Source organism: Petaurus breviceps, unplaced genomic scaffold (assembly GCF_028583685.1).
Source record: "Petaurus breviceps papuanus isolate PSGF00001 unplaced genomic scaffold, PetGlider_PUasm1.0 90762, whole genome shotgun sequence".
NCBI classification, from domain to species: domain Eukaryota; kingdom Metazoa; phylum Chordata; class Mammalia; order Diprotodontia; family Petauridae; genus Petaurus; species Petaurus breviceps.
In genome coordinates this window covers 375120-391724 of record NW_027187339.1, presented here as the reverse complement: position 1 = coordinate 391724, position 16605 = coordinate 375120, and the positions used below count along the sequence as shown (strand labels likewise).

The 16605-nt window shown below is 41.7% G+C and overlaps 2 protein-coding genes across 7 annotated transcripts in view; both read left to right on the top strand.

Annotated features, from left to right (window-relative positions):
• PPP3CB (protein phosphatase 3 catalytic subunit beta) overlaps positions 1-7190 on the top strand; it is a 50274-nt gene extending 43084 nt beyond the window's left edge. For 3 of the 5 annotated variants that reach the window (XM_069068220.1, XM_069068221.1, XM_069068225.1), the window contains 2 exons: positions 4140-4169; positions 5582-7190. In XM_069068220.1, the coding sequence (XP_068924321.1) occupies positions 4140-4169; positions 5582-5760 (209 nt within the window). In that variant the 3' untranslated portion in view covers positions 5761-7190. The remainder of the gene's footprint in view (positions 1-4139; positions 4170-5581) is intronic. The other 2 variants (XM_069068223.1, XM_069068222.1) reach the window with 1 other exon arrangement.
• A 126-nt stretch (positions 7191-7316) lies between these two features.
• Positions 7317-16201, top strand: MSS51 (MSS51 mitochondrial translational activator). 2 transcript variants are annotated; one of them, XM_069068226.1, is made up of 7 exons: positions 7317-9691; positions 11863-12059; positions 12312-12467; positions 12552-12676; positions 12928-13497; positions 13772-13865; positions 14148-16201. In XM_069068226.1, the coding sequence occupies exons 2-7, from the start codon at positions 11875-11877 to the stop codon at positions 14365-14367; spliced, it is 1350 nt and encodes a 449-aa protein (XP_068924327.1). In that variant the 5' UTR covers positions 7317-9691; positions 11863-11874; the 3' UTR covers positions 14368-16201. The 2 variants fall into 2 exon arrangements, with proteins under 2 accessions (XP_068924327.1, XP_068924328.1); XM_069068227.1 differs by lacking the exon at positions 11863-12059.
• The last annotated feature ends 404 nt before the right edge of the window (positions 16202-16605 follow it).

Here is a 16605-nt window from a genome sequence, read left to right as displayed (position 1 = left end):
GTAGCACCTTGTTTTAAGGTTGGCTGCATTTGCTGCTGCACTCTGTGCATTCTGAACAATTATGTAATTGAGCAGATATTAAATCATTGTTATAAGTGGAGAATAAAGGGGTTGAACTTAAATCCTGTAAGTCAAAATTGAAAGGGTGTTTATTAAGTGTGCCTATATTTTTGCATGAAAATAAAAAGAATTCTACATAAAGCATTCCTGTAATCTGGCTCATTGAATATTTTGTAACAAAATTAATTTTCTTGAGTTTGTGTAAACATTTTTTTTTTTTTTAGAAAATTTGTCACAGATAAAACAGGGAGAGAGTGGATGTGCATGTTGCAGAATTTCTTCAGTGACCAAAGTCCAGGTTTCAGTCCTCTAGTTGAACAGTGGGGGAAAAAAAGGTGATGTGGATAGGAGCTGATTTTACTTCTTTTGCAGCCCCCACTGACAATAACCCTCTAAGGGTCATTGTTCTGCTAAGCAATGCAGCACCTCTGATTTGTTACTTATTCTTAATGAGAACAGCTCCTTTTTTGTATGTGTAATAAAGCTTAATGATTTTAGGAGAGTGATATAGGAAGAAATTTTATTTTTAAACTTAAAATTTCGATTTGGTTGAATTTTCACAATTCCGTTTTATTCACCATAAAATTTAAGTGATAGCATTTCAGAGAGACATTTGTTATTTGGACAAATAATTTTTTACTTGTAACTCGTACATGTCCTATTTTGTATGTGATTGTTTTGTCTACAATAATCAATGATGTGTATGAGAACTCCATCAAAGCTTTGAAAAGCATATTTCCACAATTCCAGTTTAAATTATCATGAGATAGGTTTCTATCAAGATCTCTCTCTCACTCTCCTCCTCTCCCTCCCTCCCTCTCTCTCTCTCTCTTTCTCTCTCTCTCTCTCTCTCCCTCCCCCTCTCTCTCCCTCTCCCTCTCTCTCTCTCTCCCTCTCTGTCTCCCTCGCTTTCTCCCTTGCTTTCTCTCTCTCTCTCTTGCTCTGATATTTAGGAATTCTGCTGTAATTTTCTTCCAGGCTATGCCCTTCAGTTTTCTCTGGCTGCAATGTAATTAATTATAAGAGGAGAAAATTGGCTTGAATGGTTTTGTTAAAGGTGTTATTAACATTAAACAAATGAAGCAGGAGATGAAGAGTCACCAAAACTTCCCATTCCCAAGAAAAGCTTAAATAGAAATGATAGCATGATACCTTGAATTTTTTATAATATTATTCCATCCAAGAGTTCAGATTAATAAAACTGAACAGAGAGGAGGTTAAGCTGCCTGCTTAGTTAGATCACTACCACTAGTCAGTTACCGTTAGATAGCTTATCAGTTTTTCTAATTTATCCTCAGCACATCTTGCATTCAGACTTATTTGCAATTGTCCACCCTGTTCTACTTATTTACATACTTTTTTGGCAGCTCTATTTATTCTGAGTTTACTGTGTCTCTGTAGCCTAGGGATATCTTCTGAAAACATTTCCCTCATTGTAGAAGTTTGAGAGAAAGCAGCAAGGAATCCCTTTTCCTAATGGACTGTTTAATCTCAGCATGGATTGGATTAGGTGGAAAAATTGACCCATGAGTACAGGTGGAACAAGCCAAGTTCCTCAGAGGTGTTACCTTGATATTGTGGCTTCAGTGTTCTGTTGAAGTGATTTCCTGGAACACAAAATATTCTTATATGCAAATACAAATATGAAAATACCTCTAAAAGCCACATATAAATTATTTTTAGATTATTTTACCATTTTGGTCTATTTAATTTCTGTAACCTTAACATCATATTATTTAAAATCCTTTGTACAAAATATATGACTTCATTGAAATATGATAAGTTCCATACTTTTTTTGCATTTTAGTCAAGGAAATGTAGCAGTACTAATAATAAATTTGCTGAACTACACAATAAAATGCTGCCTTCACCAGGATATCTGTCTTGAAGTTGTGGCCATAAATACTTTAATAATGTCATATTCTTCCTGGTCATTCGGTGTGCCATTTGAGACACACAGTTCAAGCATTAGTGTATTCTTGTCAGTATGTTCTTGGTAATTGTCAGGAAACAAACCATCTTTGGAAGAGTTTATCAGTTATCAAGTGATATTCTGTTCAGTTTGTTGTTTATGCTTCAAATTATCATCTCTCTAATAAGCAACCTGTTTGTTATGGTGTGCAGATTTAAATATGGTATCCATGGAATTTTCCAGAAAGTATTTAGAAGCACTTGCAGACCTCAAAAGACAGCCAGGAATATAGACTGACCCTGGAAAGTAGTTTAACATAAATCATTTTTTTAAGTCTATAAGGTTTAAGGAAGCATGTGTTACCACATTTTAAGATATTTTGTCAACTTTATTAGTGAACTTCTTACTATTGACTATAATGCTATAGAAGCTGGTCCCCAAAGTACTACCTTAATTATTGTAGTAAAAATAAATTACCGTGTCTCTGTAAGCAATGAACTGATTAACTTTAAACCACCCCTGTTCTCAAAAGGAATAATTTCAAATACAGGCTCTTTCAAAAAAAAAAAACCATAACCCAGAATTATTGTAAAAATTCACTTTTTCCTATTAGATTTCTTTAAAATTGTAATGATACTTACCTTTGTTTTGATGAGTGAGCATGCCAGTGGTGAACTGATAGAGGTGGCTGCTTTACCTAATGGCTTCTTGTTTGGGCATATTGCAGGGGCGTTTTCTAATTGTGCAGCACTATATTTTTAAGCTGTGAAGTATACAGTGGATATTACATGTATGTCTGCTTTGGTTAGTAATGTATTTTATCAATTAAGGAAAATTAACTACTCCTTTGTTCAGTGTTCATCAAATTTCCTTTCAGATGCTTTCTTTTTCTCTTTCCCAGTCTCATTGAATTTTTTAAGATTCCTTGGTTCTCTTGCCCTTATAACTGCTTTAAGTTAAATTTGCCACCATTCTTAGAAGATGTTTACAGTTAAGTTGTCCCCTCAAGAACACTTCCATCACCCTTATTGTAGAAGTAACTCTAGTGGTAAGACAGACGATTGTCACATCTGAACTGGGCTGTGTCCTCTCTGATGGAAGTGGAGAGCAGGCAGGGGAATGCTACTTAGCCATGACAATGATTAGCTAGCGCTCTCTTCATTGGAGAGCATTTTATTGATAGGGTTCCAGGACAGAAGTGAACGGAAGAATCCTTGACAAGAAATACCTAAACACCCTGGATGCTCTCTAAATGAGCCAGTGACCTCTTCCAGTTCTGCCTCTCATTCAGGAATACATGCATAGGGTGCACACATGCCATGTATGGCTCATTGTTGGGACAGGTTACAAGGGCATTTTCAGTATATCCCCCATTTCATTCTAGTTAGAGCAGTGGAGTACCTGCTCAGTAACCTTTACCTAAGGTTATAGGAGACCAGTGGGAACTTGGCCTCAAGCATTAGTCTCTAGATCTTTGTACCTTTGGCATTATAAAAGAGAGCACCTTTCTACCTTTCTAATAAAGAAAAGGAACCATTCTTAGTGTTCAAGTTATACCCATGGATGCTTATTAATTTTTCAGTTCTAAATCCTAAAACCATAGCCTCCTTGGATTTTGTAATTTATACCATTATTACCTGCCTCACCCTATCCCCTTTGAATTTAAATGCTGAGAAAAACCAGTCAGTGAAGAGTAGAGTTTCATGTATGTGTGAAGGAAAGGGACCAGGAAGCAACAGTTTTAATTTGCTGTTAAATCCTGTTTTAGCATCTCTCTTTAGAGGATTTTCCTGAGACTGTGATGCCTAGAACATATTAGATATGCTGTAAAATTCTTGAATCATTGGAATACTGGATCCTAAATGCACACTTAACATTGGAGTGAGCTGGGGCAGGTGCTGAGCTGTCTGCGTAAAGGAATGAATCCGTCTCTTCTGTGCCCTGATCATTGTTGTCATAGTGCTGTGTGTAATTGTGTTGTGTCAGGAACTGGGGGGTTGGGGTGGAGCTCTCCCCTGGATGAGGGCACAGCTTTTTTGTTAAACAATGAATGATGTAGCCTGGGGTACTGTGATATTTTAAGTTGATCATTGCCTTTTCTGCTGTACGATATGACCCTTCTCATCTCTCTCGTTCATTTTGCATGCCTCTGCTCACTTCTGTACAGCCACAGTTGAGGCAATTGAGGCTGAAAAAGGTACGATCGGAGTCCTTGCGCTGGGCAGAGATCTGTGGTGTGGGTGGGCTTCAGAAATGTCCTGGGGGGGACTCACTCTCAGCTTGCACAGTCCAAGATGAATCAGACTCACTGACTCATCATATTTACCCATAACATTCCTTTTCCCCCCCGCAAAGACTATGGTTCATAGTGATAGGACATGGGAAGTTTTTTTCTTTTTTTCACATATTTTTCTAATACAAAGTGCCATCAGCATTTAACTTTGTTTTATTAGCATATCGCATGCTAAAGTTTATCTCGCAGTGTCTTTGGTTGCTTATTTTAATGGAGATGTCTAAACTTACCCCACAAATAGTGATTCACTTCATGTTTTGCATGTTTTTGCTCTATTCTGATTTCTTTTAGTGCAGTGACTCTAGATATGGGTGTGGGTTTGTTTTTTGCCATTTTCCATAATGCACCCAAATATGCAAGAATTGTCATATTTTTTCCCACCACAGTTTGGGCTGTAGTCTGCTTATATGATTCCTGTTTATGTATTTTATGTGTTGACCTCTGATAGTGCACATTGCTGACTATGTCGCTGCCCCAGCCGTATGTTTGATACATGGTGCACAGATTCTGAGCCCCAGGGATTGCACGTATGAAACAGCTTGTTTACACCCACAGTGTGGGAATCTTTCTCGTGCATGTTTGATTGGGAGATGCACCTTTCTTGATGAAGTGAGTGAAAAACCATAGCAGTTGGAGAAGGATTGCCAGAGACCTCAGTTGAGGGTTTCTGCATAACACTTGGTGAATGGATGTTACAGTGAGGAGTCTTCTCCTGTAGTGTGAGACTAAACACTTTGGGCATCAGCCATCCTCTGCTCCAAACTCATGGGGACATTTACCACCTTGTTCACTTCACACAGATGGTAAGAGGGTGGTGGTGCCCAGGCCTCCTCAGGAGCTCTTGGCTAGTCAATCTTAGTTTGTTCCACTTGATTCTCTCTTCCCCTCGTGTTTCTGGTGCAGATTTGTGAGGCAGCCGAGGAGAAACCTTGTGGTCCCTCAGTGCCCCGATGCCCACCTTTACCACTGCCTTAGTGGGGATTACAGGGTTGCAAAGAGGTCAGGCCGAGGTCAACTTGCTACCATTGGTTGGTTTTTTACGGGATTGGGTTTTGTTTTCTTATTTCAGTTTTTAAGGCTGTGCTAATACTTTCCATCCATAATGCTCTACTATTTATTTTCAAATAATTTAAATCATGTTTGTCATTTAACATTTTAGGGGGAAAATTCAACTTAGAAGTTTTTTGTGCTGCTTATAGCCATGATTGCTCCTTTGGCTAACTTTTTATCTTTAAGAAAAAAATCATTTATTGTTATTTTTTGAAATTAGACTTTTTTTTCCTATTACTGACTTATCAAATTTGCATTTTGTTAAGCAATACGAGGATTCTCTCCACCACATAGAATCTGCAGTTTTGAAGAAGCAAAAGGTTTGGATAGGATCAATGAGAGAATGCCACCCCGGAAAGACGCTGTGCAGCAAGATGGTTTCAATTCTCTGAACACCGCACATGCCGCTGAGAACCACGGGACTGGCAACCACAGTGCCCAGTGACCCACAGCTTCCCGGGGACTCTCGCATCTCGGGCCCCAGATGGACAGGACACCCAAGGAGCCAGGGGGATCAGCTAAGCTGACTGTAAATGGCACCGGCCCCTTTGGAGAAACCATTGTGCTTTTGAGACCCCAATTCCCTCCCCAGAAGGAGGCTTGAGGGCCCTGGGACGTGCTTTACTGTTGATGAGGTTTCATTGCTGGCAGCCGAGCCAAGGTGGGGAGTAGAAAGCAAGGGGTCTGGGGGCTGTTTTCTGTGGAGAGCATCTTGACCTCCATTTATGCTTGTGATTCACACATTTAAGTTTACAAATGAGAATTCCTCCCTCCCCCCATAGAACTAGATTTTTTTCCAATCAAGACTTCAGACACAATCCTAAATGCTATTTATTCATGGATTTTGGTTTCGTAAACTGTCTTTAAAGGTTATATTAGAATGGTCTTAAAATACAATTCTGAGGTTACAAAGTTGTATTTTTGAATCATGGGGAAAATACCAAAAAAAAAACCCAGTTGGCAAATGTTCAAAGTGCTGACCTCAGGTCTACAGTCTTCACTAATTCTGTATTATAGGTTAGTTTTTGATTATGAATACATATTTTATCTCAAGGCAGAACTTTGTTACTTGATCACAGATCCAAAAACTCAATTAGAATCTTTTTTGCCCAAATCTTTTGAGATTTGTACCCTTGGGATTTAAGAAGAAAACTTCTAAATTTCAAAAGTGCATAAAGTTACAGAATTGCTCATTTAAGGTATCTTTAAAAAAAGCTTGTACGTTGTCAAAGTAAATTTTACTTAAGATCATGTCTGTAAAACTTGACATTGTATTTTGTGTATGCATGTTTTCATTTTGCAAATATTTAATATATAGGCCTATGATGTACAGGTACGACATGTATAGGTTGCCTAGATGTTATGGGGACTTTTAGTTTATTGTGAGTATTCAAATTACTTCAGTAGCCAGCAGGGTTGTTGGCTTTCTATAATTTTTATGGATTCTTATAAAGGAAATGGAAAATGTCCTGGAAGTGTTTTTGTTTATACAAATGCTGCATAGAAGCTATGGTTCAGCTCAACCATTCAGACATTCGTGGAAGCATAAAGTCAAAACTGCATGTTGAAGTTTTTATTTTGATAGTTACAGGACTGCTTGGTTAAAAATAAATGGAACCATGTGCTAGTTTTTCACAATTATTGGTCTGTCTAGATTGCCGCTCTAGCTGGTATCTCCCTTTACTTTGGTGACCTCATGCCCTGGAACACAGCTCAGAACTCCAGGCAGCGGAGCCGTCTCTTGTTTTGTTTGCCAGAAAGTGCACCCTGTATGGTCTCCTGTCTAAGTTGGAAATATTATGCATGTGCAGGACTATTTGAATATTTTATAAACAGTAGCACACAATAAATTCCATGCATGGGCCGCTGCTCCTATCTCTGTGTTGGGTTTTATTTGGAAGCTGTGGTCTAATCTCATCTGGCTTGGATTTCACAAATTATAAGATTTTCTGATCCTGTGTCTGTTCAATTCAGTGGGTGCCATGGAGTGGGGTCTCATCCTTTTTATTAAAAAAAAAAGTATTTTAATTCCTTTGAGAGTAAACTGCTGTAGTGATTTGCCAGGTCAAATTCCTGACATCTGAAAGTTTGATTTTCCTTACATTGCATTTATGCTTTTGCCACCTAAATCTGTATAGAAGAATATACGGTATATTTGGTGTAAAATTGTGGAAAGAAAATGTCAGTGTTTCAGACAGTGTTAGTTCACAGTTAGGGTTAGCCATTTTGGGGGTTTGGATAACAGAAAAAGTCTTAGAAACTTTGCCATTAAATGTTATTAAATTCCCATCTTTGATACCTTTTCCTGGAAACTAAGGCAAAGGGGATTTTTTGAAAATAATAGGAAATAATTGATAGAAAGTAGGATATTACTACTAAGCATAGTAATATTAATAAAGTATATTACAAGCACTGATTAAAATAGTTATAGACTTTCCCTAGTTCCAGATATAAAAATATTATTGTTATATTTTTCCAGGGACTGATTATTTTCTCTTTAAAACATCGTTATCCTATTTATCCCAGAAACGTTTCTCTAAAGGTGTTAAGCACTAATCTAGGGATGTCTTAAGATGCATTTACCATAGAGATGTAACCTCTAAAATCATTTTTCATTGAGCACTCTTCAGCTTGTCATACTAAGAGTTATCACCCTTTTTAGCTCTTAACTCTCACAACCCTGCCTAAGTAATGGCTGTGGAGTAACATTGGCAAGGATTAACAAAGGTGAAAAAAGAAAAGGTACATATCAAGAGTGCTATAAGTTGGCTATTCTTGAATTGAAACCCCTGTCTGCTCTTCAGAGCTGGTTTCATTGCAGAGTATGGAAGTATTTATCAAGCAATTTTTAAAAATGAATGTGTATTAGGGTAATTTAGATATTAAGAAATTTAATGCCTCCTAAGGCAGGTACACACTGGGAAAATGTAAATTGTAATTTAAATATGATGCTTCATCATATGTTACCACTCCTTTTCCTAATACAGGATAATGTCATCTGTACCTTAAAAAATCCCCAGGAAGCCCCCAGATCAACAAACTTTTTTATTTAATTTTTAAATCTTCCCGCTCCTCTGCATTGACTGTGTTGACAGATTTGCTTTTGTGGCAAAAGACTAAATGTGGAACAGAAGCCTAAAAAAGAATCTCCCTTCACTCCTTAGTTCCAGTTGTTGCTTACAAATCTCTCTTGACTATTGCTGTTACTTTGATCTAGGTGGGAAATATGGAACCACATTGTGTCTCAGTGTCCTTGGAACTTGAATTCTGCCTTCCAATTAATTAGCAAGTCTTTATTAAATGCCTACTTTGCGCTTTGAAGTTGCTTTTTAACAGCTTTGAGTCTCCTGCTTTAATTCATTTTCTGCCCACATCAGGAGTATTGGACTTGACTGATGACAATCAAGATGCTGGTGATCCTATCTTGCTTTTTGGTAATGTTTGCAATCTAGGGTAATGCTGCCCAAGCCAGAGGAGATATCTGTAGAAAGCCTAGGTCCTTTAAAGATAAAGGAGACTGAAAATGACTGCTGATCTGTGAACTTTCATTTGGGCCTGGATCTTACTGCTACCTATAAATGGATATGAATTGGGGATGCCTTTGATGAAAATAAAAATTAATTCCCTGGTTCCATATCCAGTGTAGGTTTAATTGTCTGTAGTTAATGTCAGTAACTCTTGCCTGGAAAAGTGAAAGGATCGCTGACCCAATCCTTTGTATGACTGCTAAGATATCACAGGTCATCCACCTTCGTAAGTCACTAATCATATGTATGAATTAGGTTGGACACAAAAAGGACATCCTACTACAGTATGGATGAAGAGCCTATCCTTGACACAGGTGGTACCTACAGTTCTTTCATGCCCATCTTGCCTTCATCAGACCCCACTCTGATTCTCTGATGCCCTGAGTCAGTGACTGCCCATGTTAACAAAATACTGATAAGGAGATCCCATGTAACTTTCCCCAAAGTATAGTCAGATCTGGACTGAACAAAAACACTGCTCAGGAATGGAAGCAGCCTGTGGAGCCAAGGATTCTACTTTTGTCTGGTGTCTCCTTTTTCCTAGCCATCCTTTGGTGAATTTGAGGAGTGTTAACAGCAACCTGAGCTCTATTGGCCAAGAATAGGGGTCAGAATAAGCTAGGTCTTTGGCAGGGGGCCAGTCCCCCACCATTCTCATTAGGGAGAATTTGGTACTGGCAGTCTCGCTGGCAGGGGACACTCAATCACAAGGGTCCAACATTTCAACAGTTTGGAGAGTAAAGTGATAGGAGAGGACAGCTGTAGCTCAGCCATTGCCCAGAGTCTGAGGAGATCAAGCTTTCACTTCACTTGAAAGAAAAAGAAGGAAGGAACGAAGGGCTTAGCAGGGTAAGTCACTCCTCCATCAGTTTGTCTTCTTGCTTAGTTTACAGCTGAGTGAAGGGTTTATCCTCCAGGAGTGTTAATCACTGATTAAGGAGCTGAGTGTGACCATTTGAGCGAGCTCAAATAGATAAATGCCTTTCTGTCTCCTCTCTTTTATTTTCTCCTTTTCATGAAGTTCCTTCAACACCCTACTCTCCTTTTTCCTTCCTCTCCCGAGTGGGGAAAAGAGTTTTTTAAATTGCTGATGGGTGATTCAGGAAATAAGAATTCACATAAGAACAGACAGTTATATTCTTTGGCCCTCGGGTGGTACAGGAGCCTGAGAAAAATGATGGATATAATCTGCAAGGGAAAGCTGAGGGTTGATATAGGGACTACTTTGAGCAGGGGGGCTGCTTGGGAGCAAGGTTCTGGCTTGAGGGAGAAGTGGTGTCATCTCCATGGCAGGTTGACCATTCTTAGAGGCTACAGAGTAGTCGAATCTAGCTCACTGGAAATCAACTTTTTCTAGGCTGATGTAATGATTCTACTTGGGGCTGGGATGGGCTGAGTGAATAAGCTGTGAAAACTCTGATGGCTCTCAGAGACTCTCCACCTTCTTCACCTTTTCTGTCTCCTTGCATGTTCTTATCCTAGTCTTTCTTCCTTCTGCCCTCCATCCCTTCCCCTGCTAACTTTATGAAGCTTCAGGGAGCCCAGGACTGTTAGGAGGGATGTTGTCAGGGAGCGTGAATTTAGATCTTAGGCACAGACATGAGGGCAGCGATATAGAGAGAGATGTAAATGTATAGACCCAGTTTCCCATCTCCATTCCTTAGCCTTAAGCACCTGGCAGGAAATCATTTCTGTCTTTGCATTGTGCATATGCTCCAGACACTCGACTGCCAACAGTGTGTCTCCCACTACTTACTAGGCTGGGACTGACCCCATGAGACAAACCCCTAGGAGGTCCATGTGTTAACCTGTCCAATGGGGAGAAAAAGCCTCCATAGAGACTGATATATGGGGCAGATGTTAATTTCCTTATTATTCCTAGCCTTAATTGGCTTCCATTTCTACAGGAGAGCTCAAGGTTAGCCTTTAGGATGACATTTCTAACTTGAATTATAAGGTCTTGCTGTGAGCAACTGAGCTAACCAGTCTCCTTCCCCTTGCACAGCAGAAGTTCTGCTTTCTACAGTGTTACTAGGGGTTTCGGGGCAGATGGGAAGCAGACAGCCCATGGTTATCTGTTCTGTAGCCCCTGGACCTGGCAACTAGTCAGTTTATCTGGGAAAATTGAAGGCTAGGAAGCAAGGTAGGTGGTTTTAGGGTTCAGTTTTTTTGCTAATTCCGGGTCCTAGCCCAGAGGATAATCCAAGAGTTTCCCCTGTGAACCCAGAAGTTAGAAAATTGATATCAAGGTCAGAATCCTATCTGCAGTAACAAGTGGTTTATTAAATTATCATGTCCCTGACATCATAATTACTGATCATTGCTCTTTTACTTGTGGTGGTTATTGCAAATTAGTCTCTTGTCTCCGAATTACTAAACCTCTTGATTCCTATAACATTCCTTTTCTGCCTTAAAATGTATCCAGGCCACCCTACTATTACTTCTAACTACCATATACTCTCTTGCCATGGCTATATCACTGGCCTAGTTGTTCCTGACTCCCCTTTGGGCCAACCAAGCTAATGTTTACCATCCTCTAGTTTAATATGATTGTTCTGCCTTTGCCTTTACAGACATTTTCCATCTCATAAAAAGCTTCGTCTCCACCAATCCCTGTTCACCCAATGAAAAATTCATATCTTCTAGGAAAACTTTGACTAGCCCCACCCCACTGAAGAGGTCTTCACCAAATGGAGTCTTCAAATACTTATGTGCTTGGTTTAGATAATATCCGTTTGTAATTGTATCTTTTATAAATTTTACAGTGCCTTCACAAGTTTGTTTTCTCTTTCTGCAATTAGATTGTTAGCCTTTCAGCTAAATGGTTAAACCAGACACTACCTTCTGATGTTATGCAAAATTTCCTATTATGGGGCTCTAAGTGCAATGGGCACTCAATAAATATTTGTTGGCATCAGAACAGTGCCCTCTTCTGAGAAACTTGAATAAGCTATGATAGGTCAGCTCTGGCAGGCTTATTCCACAAATATCCAACCCTCAAAAGGCTGTTCCACATCTAGGCTCCAGCTGACATGGCTCCCCGTCGAAGGCACAGGAAGCACTCTGCACCGGTGGCTTCCCCTCCAGAGGCCCCGGCCCCTCCGGTCTCAGGGCCCAGCATTGATGCACTTGGCTTTCTCTCTTTGGAGAGTAATGTCCCTGGCCTCTCCCAGGTTATCCTTAAGAAACTGAAGATGGAGAGCTATGAGGAATACAAGTGAGAGCTTAACCTCATAGAGAGGGGAAGGTCTTGTGTGTTGGGTGGAGGGAGTAGAATGAGGAGGTGTTAATAAAGCATTTGGAATAATCCCTGATACCCCTTCCCTCAATGACTTGCCTGTGTCATTCTCAAAAGGATTGGAAAGGGAGGGGGAAGATTTAGGGAAATGCAAAGATGAGAAAGTTTGAAGGAATCTGGAGACAGGATGAGAGTTTGGGGAGCAGGGATTCTTCGACATTGTTTCTGCAGGGCAGTGGTGAATGGGGCAACCCCTGGGTCAGGCTTTGGGATCCATAGTCTCAGTGACATGTTCCAGCGCCTGGAAGACACCTTCCAATTCTGCGCCCGGTGCAGAGTGCTTCCTGACCAGCTCCCTGACTCGAAGATCCTGCGACGCTGTAAGAGGTAAGATCACTGCAGGGGAAGTGCCAGGGAAAGAATCCCATCTGTGGTTGTATGTACAGACTCCTGTGGCCTTTTCTCCACCAGGTGCAGAAATGTCTATTACTGTAGTCCTGAGTGCCAGAGAACAGACTGGCCAGTACACAAGAAGGTCTGTTGGGAACTTCAGCTTGTGGCTATAGACCGGCTATTGGAGTGGCTAGTGGTCACAGGTGGGGAGCGGGAATCTGGGCCAGGGGACATACAAGGGCACATGGGGGAAGCTATTACAGGTTATAGGTTGGGGTATGGGAATAGGAGCCAAGATCCTGGTGGAATAGAGGAGGGACAGGGATGATGGGGCCCAGGGGAAAGGAAGCTCATATTCCTGGACAGAACCCATGTGGAAAATTGTGTTCTCTTTTGCCAGACACAAGAACTTTTCTGTCCTTTTATCTCATTCTGGTTTTTCTTTTCCCCTCAGGTGACTTTTCCCTGCCTTCAGGGCCTTGGCCATGGCCACCAGGGGCTGTTCGGGGTTGGGATACCTGGTTTTCAATGTGGGGAGCGCAGCTGAATACCATGCTGGAATCGGTACTGGGTAGTCACGCAATGGCTACCTTGTGGGACAGCGTGCGGCGGCCACGACCAGACGCAGATAGTCTACGGGGCTCCTTGCGACGACTTCTGACAGACACCCTTTCTCAGCCTCTGACATTGGGATTAGGACTACGGACATTGGTGGGGAATACAGGGAAACCAGGGGGAATCACAGTGCATGTGGTGGGTGCCTCACATGTAGAGACTTTCCTTACTAGCCACGGGGCCTATGAGCAGCTTAAACACATGTTTCCTGGATACGGTGGCCTCCACGTAGTCATGGTTGGTGTGGACTTGGCGGTGGAGTCCCTTCCACAGCTCAGCTCAATCTCACCTTCAACTCCTGCTACAATTCAGTTTAGCAGCTACAGGGGCCTCTATCATGACTTCTGGGAAGAACAGATAGAGATGGGCCATGCAGTCTGGCCAGACCTGGTAGCAGGATTTCATCCAGGTAAGGCTTTGGGATCCCCAGAGGAAATATTAGTGCTCCGTTCTCCCTTTAGGGAGCCACTTACCATCCTGCAACCTCTTCCCTCCTGTCCTTGGGATCCGGTTACTTGATCTGGTCCATAGGTAACATACTATTGACCTTGGTTGATCACTACCCATTTCTGTTACAGTTGGACCCAGATTGACCCTGGAAAGAACCTTAGGAGAGGAAAGGGAGGATGTTGCAATAGCCCCCATGTTTCACTCCCTTCCGTCTTGCCTTCCCTTCCTGTTAGGTTTCCATGCCAGCCACGACTTGATGGCTGGCTGGTTGCCCACCCTACTGCTGCTTCGAGACTATGAGATCCCCACTATCTTCACTGTGTATAGGTGAGATCTTTTGCCCAAACCTCCCCACTTGCTTCCCTCCTATAGTACCTCATTTTGTACAGAAGAGCTCCTCCTGCCCCTCCTTCCCATCTTCATCCTCTAGGGGCTCCCTTCTGCTCTGTACTTGTCTGCTATCCCCAAGGAGCCTGACCCTGTTCTTTATTTGGAGGGATGAAGTAAGACACAGGCTCTATATAGAGGGAAAAGCGGAGTCCCTATTCGGGATCTGCCTAGTTAGTGGTTTGGGGGCACTGGTCCAGAACATTTCTCTGCCATGTTCAGTCAACAGGAGCTGACAGCCTCTCTGCAGATCCTCATGGAACTGGAGACGCGAATCATTGCTTATGGAGATAACCCTTTCACTTCGCTTAAACCTGAGCAAGCCTATACCAACCCCAACAAGCAGCCTGTGTACTGCAGCGCCTACTACATCATGTTTCGGGGGACTTCCCACCAACTGGAGGGAGAGGAAGCAGTGGGGGAAATGGATACTAGGATTTAAACAGCTGGTCTGTGGTCTGTATGGACTGCTGGGGACACTTTACAAATATCTTATTTGAGCCTCACAACCACCCTTGGAGGGGCTTTTATCATCCCTATTTTACACTTGAGGAAACTCTGGCAGGTATCGGTTAAGTGACTTGCCCAAGGTTACAAAGCTAGTCAGTGTCTGAGGGCAGACCTGAACTTGGGTCTTAACTCCAATCCCTTTGGGGGGTGTCCTAGGTAACACATTTTGTGCTGCTGTTGGGATCCTCCCCCAGGACTGACCTCGCACTTTTGTCCTTGGAACTGCCTCTCTGCTCTAGTGTTAGTACTCTAGGTCTTTAGGGTATCGTTGGGTTTCTAAATTTCTTTAGCTGTGTTGCCTGTTTTGGGGTCAGATTTGTGATTTTATTGATATAGGGATCTCCTGAAGAAGAAACTTGGACCACTTAGTTCTGCAAGCTAGTCTTAGACAGTTAATTGCCTGAAGCATTACCAATTAAGGTCCTTGCTCAGATTCACACAGCCAGTATGTGTTGGATGGGGGATTTGAACCCAAGTCTTTCTGATCCCAAAGCTGTCTCTGTCCGTGTCATACTGCTCCTCGCCTCTTGTTAAGCTGGGGGAAAAAATCACTTCAAATAGAACCTCAGGATTGAGTTTCTCTGCCCTGCTAGGTAAATGATTAACAGTGTCTTTTCAAACCTGTCCCCTCAGCTTGGCCTCTCTTGTCTCTGGTCTTCTTGTTTTTCTTGAGCTCAGGATGTGCCTAGGCCTTCCTTCCAGCAGCTTTAGTAGGGCTTGATCACCCTCTCCACACTCCCTCCCAATACATACATTTCACATCCTTTGTAACCAGACTGACCAGGTGACCAGGTGAATGTAGACTTACTCAATAAAATATTGATTGAGCTACTGTGGTGTGCTCAGAATGCAGTGAAATGGACAGAGATTAACAAAACATGCTCCCAGGCCTTGGAGCTCACAGTTTTCAAGATGCAAATATAATACTGTGATACATGCAAATAAAATGAAACCACTTATGGAGGAGGCTGTTTCATGGAGCAGGTGACATTTTAATTGGACCTTGAAGGATGGGCAAAATTTGGAAAGGCAGAATAGTGAGGGTGTCCCAGGTGGAGAGAATGATATGAGCAAAGCTATGGAAGTGGGACAGGCTAGGCCATGGGTATGGAATAATGAATAATCATAGACCATGGGGAAATCGGAACCGGAAGACATCTTAGAGACCATTTGGACCATGGGTTCTTAACCTTTTTTGTTTCATAGATCCCTTTGGCAGTCTGGTGAAGCCAATGGACTCCTCAGAATAATTTTTTAAAAATTGGAGAAGATACTAAATTTTGGTTAGAAGTTAGTGAAAAAGGAGCGGCCACGTGGCTCAGCGAGTAAGAGCACCGGCCCTAGTGTCGGGATGACCTGGGGATCGAATCCAGGCTCAGACACTTAGCACCCACCCAGAAACACCTGGCCGTGTAACCTTGAGCAAGTTACTTAACCCCAATTGCTAAAAAAAAAAAAAAAAGTTAGTGAAAATCAGGTTGTCTTTTTTTTTTTTCTCATCCAAGTTCATAGATTCCTCTGAAATCTATTCATGGACTCTTTGGAGCAGGGTTAAGGGTATCTGTGAATGTCAGGTTAAGAACTCCTGATCTTGACTTACCACTTCATTTTACATATGAGGGAACTGAGACCCCCATTAGATAAAGCATTTATTAAGACTCACCAATACCTGGCGCTTCCGATAAGCATTGGGAATACAAATAAAGTAGAAGGACAATCCTTACCTTCAAGGAACTTACATTCATTCTAATGGGGGGGGAAAGACATAAAGGGCAACTGAAAAGGGAAGAAGAGCTATTTTCAGTGGACAAGGTGGGAAAATTATTAAAGAACTGAGTGTGTGTAGAGGGGAGTATAGCTGGTGTGGGTATGTCAAATGAACCCTCTTAAATGGAGGTTCCTAGGAAGAACTACTCAATTACAAAAAGAAGCCAGAGGGTTGAAAGTGGAGAAATGCTCCAGAGTTGGGAGGATTTAGAGGTCATTAGAGTCTGAATTCCAGTGAAGGAGGAAGAAGAGGAGACATACTGGCTGTGTGTTGAATTCAGCTGATGCCCAGAAGGCATTTGGAACCTTGGGACTGAAGCTCCACAGAGGGTTTGGGGATGGAAATAGAAATTTAAGAGTATCCTGAATAGAGTTGGTAGGTAGAGAGAGAGATGATAGAACA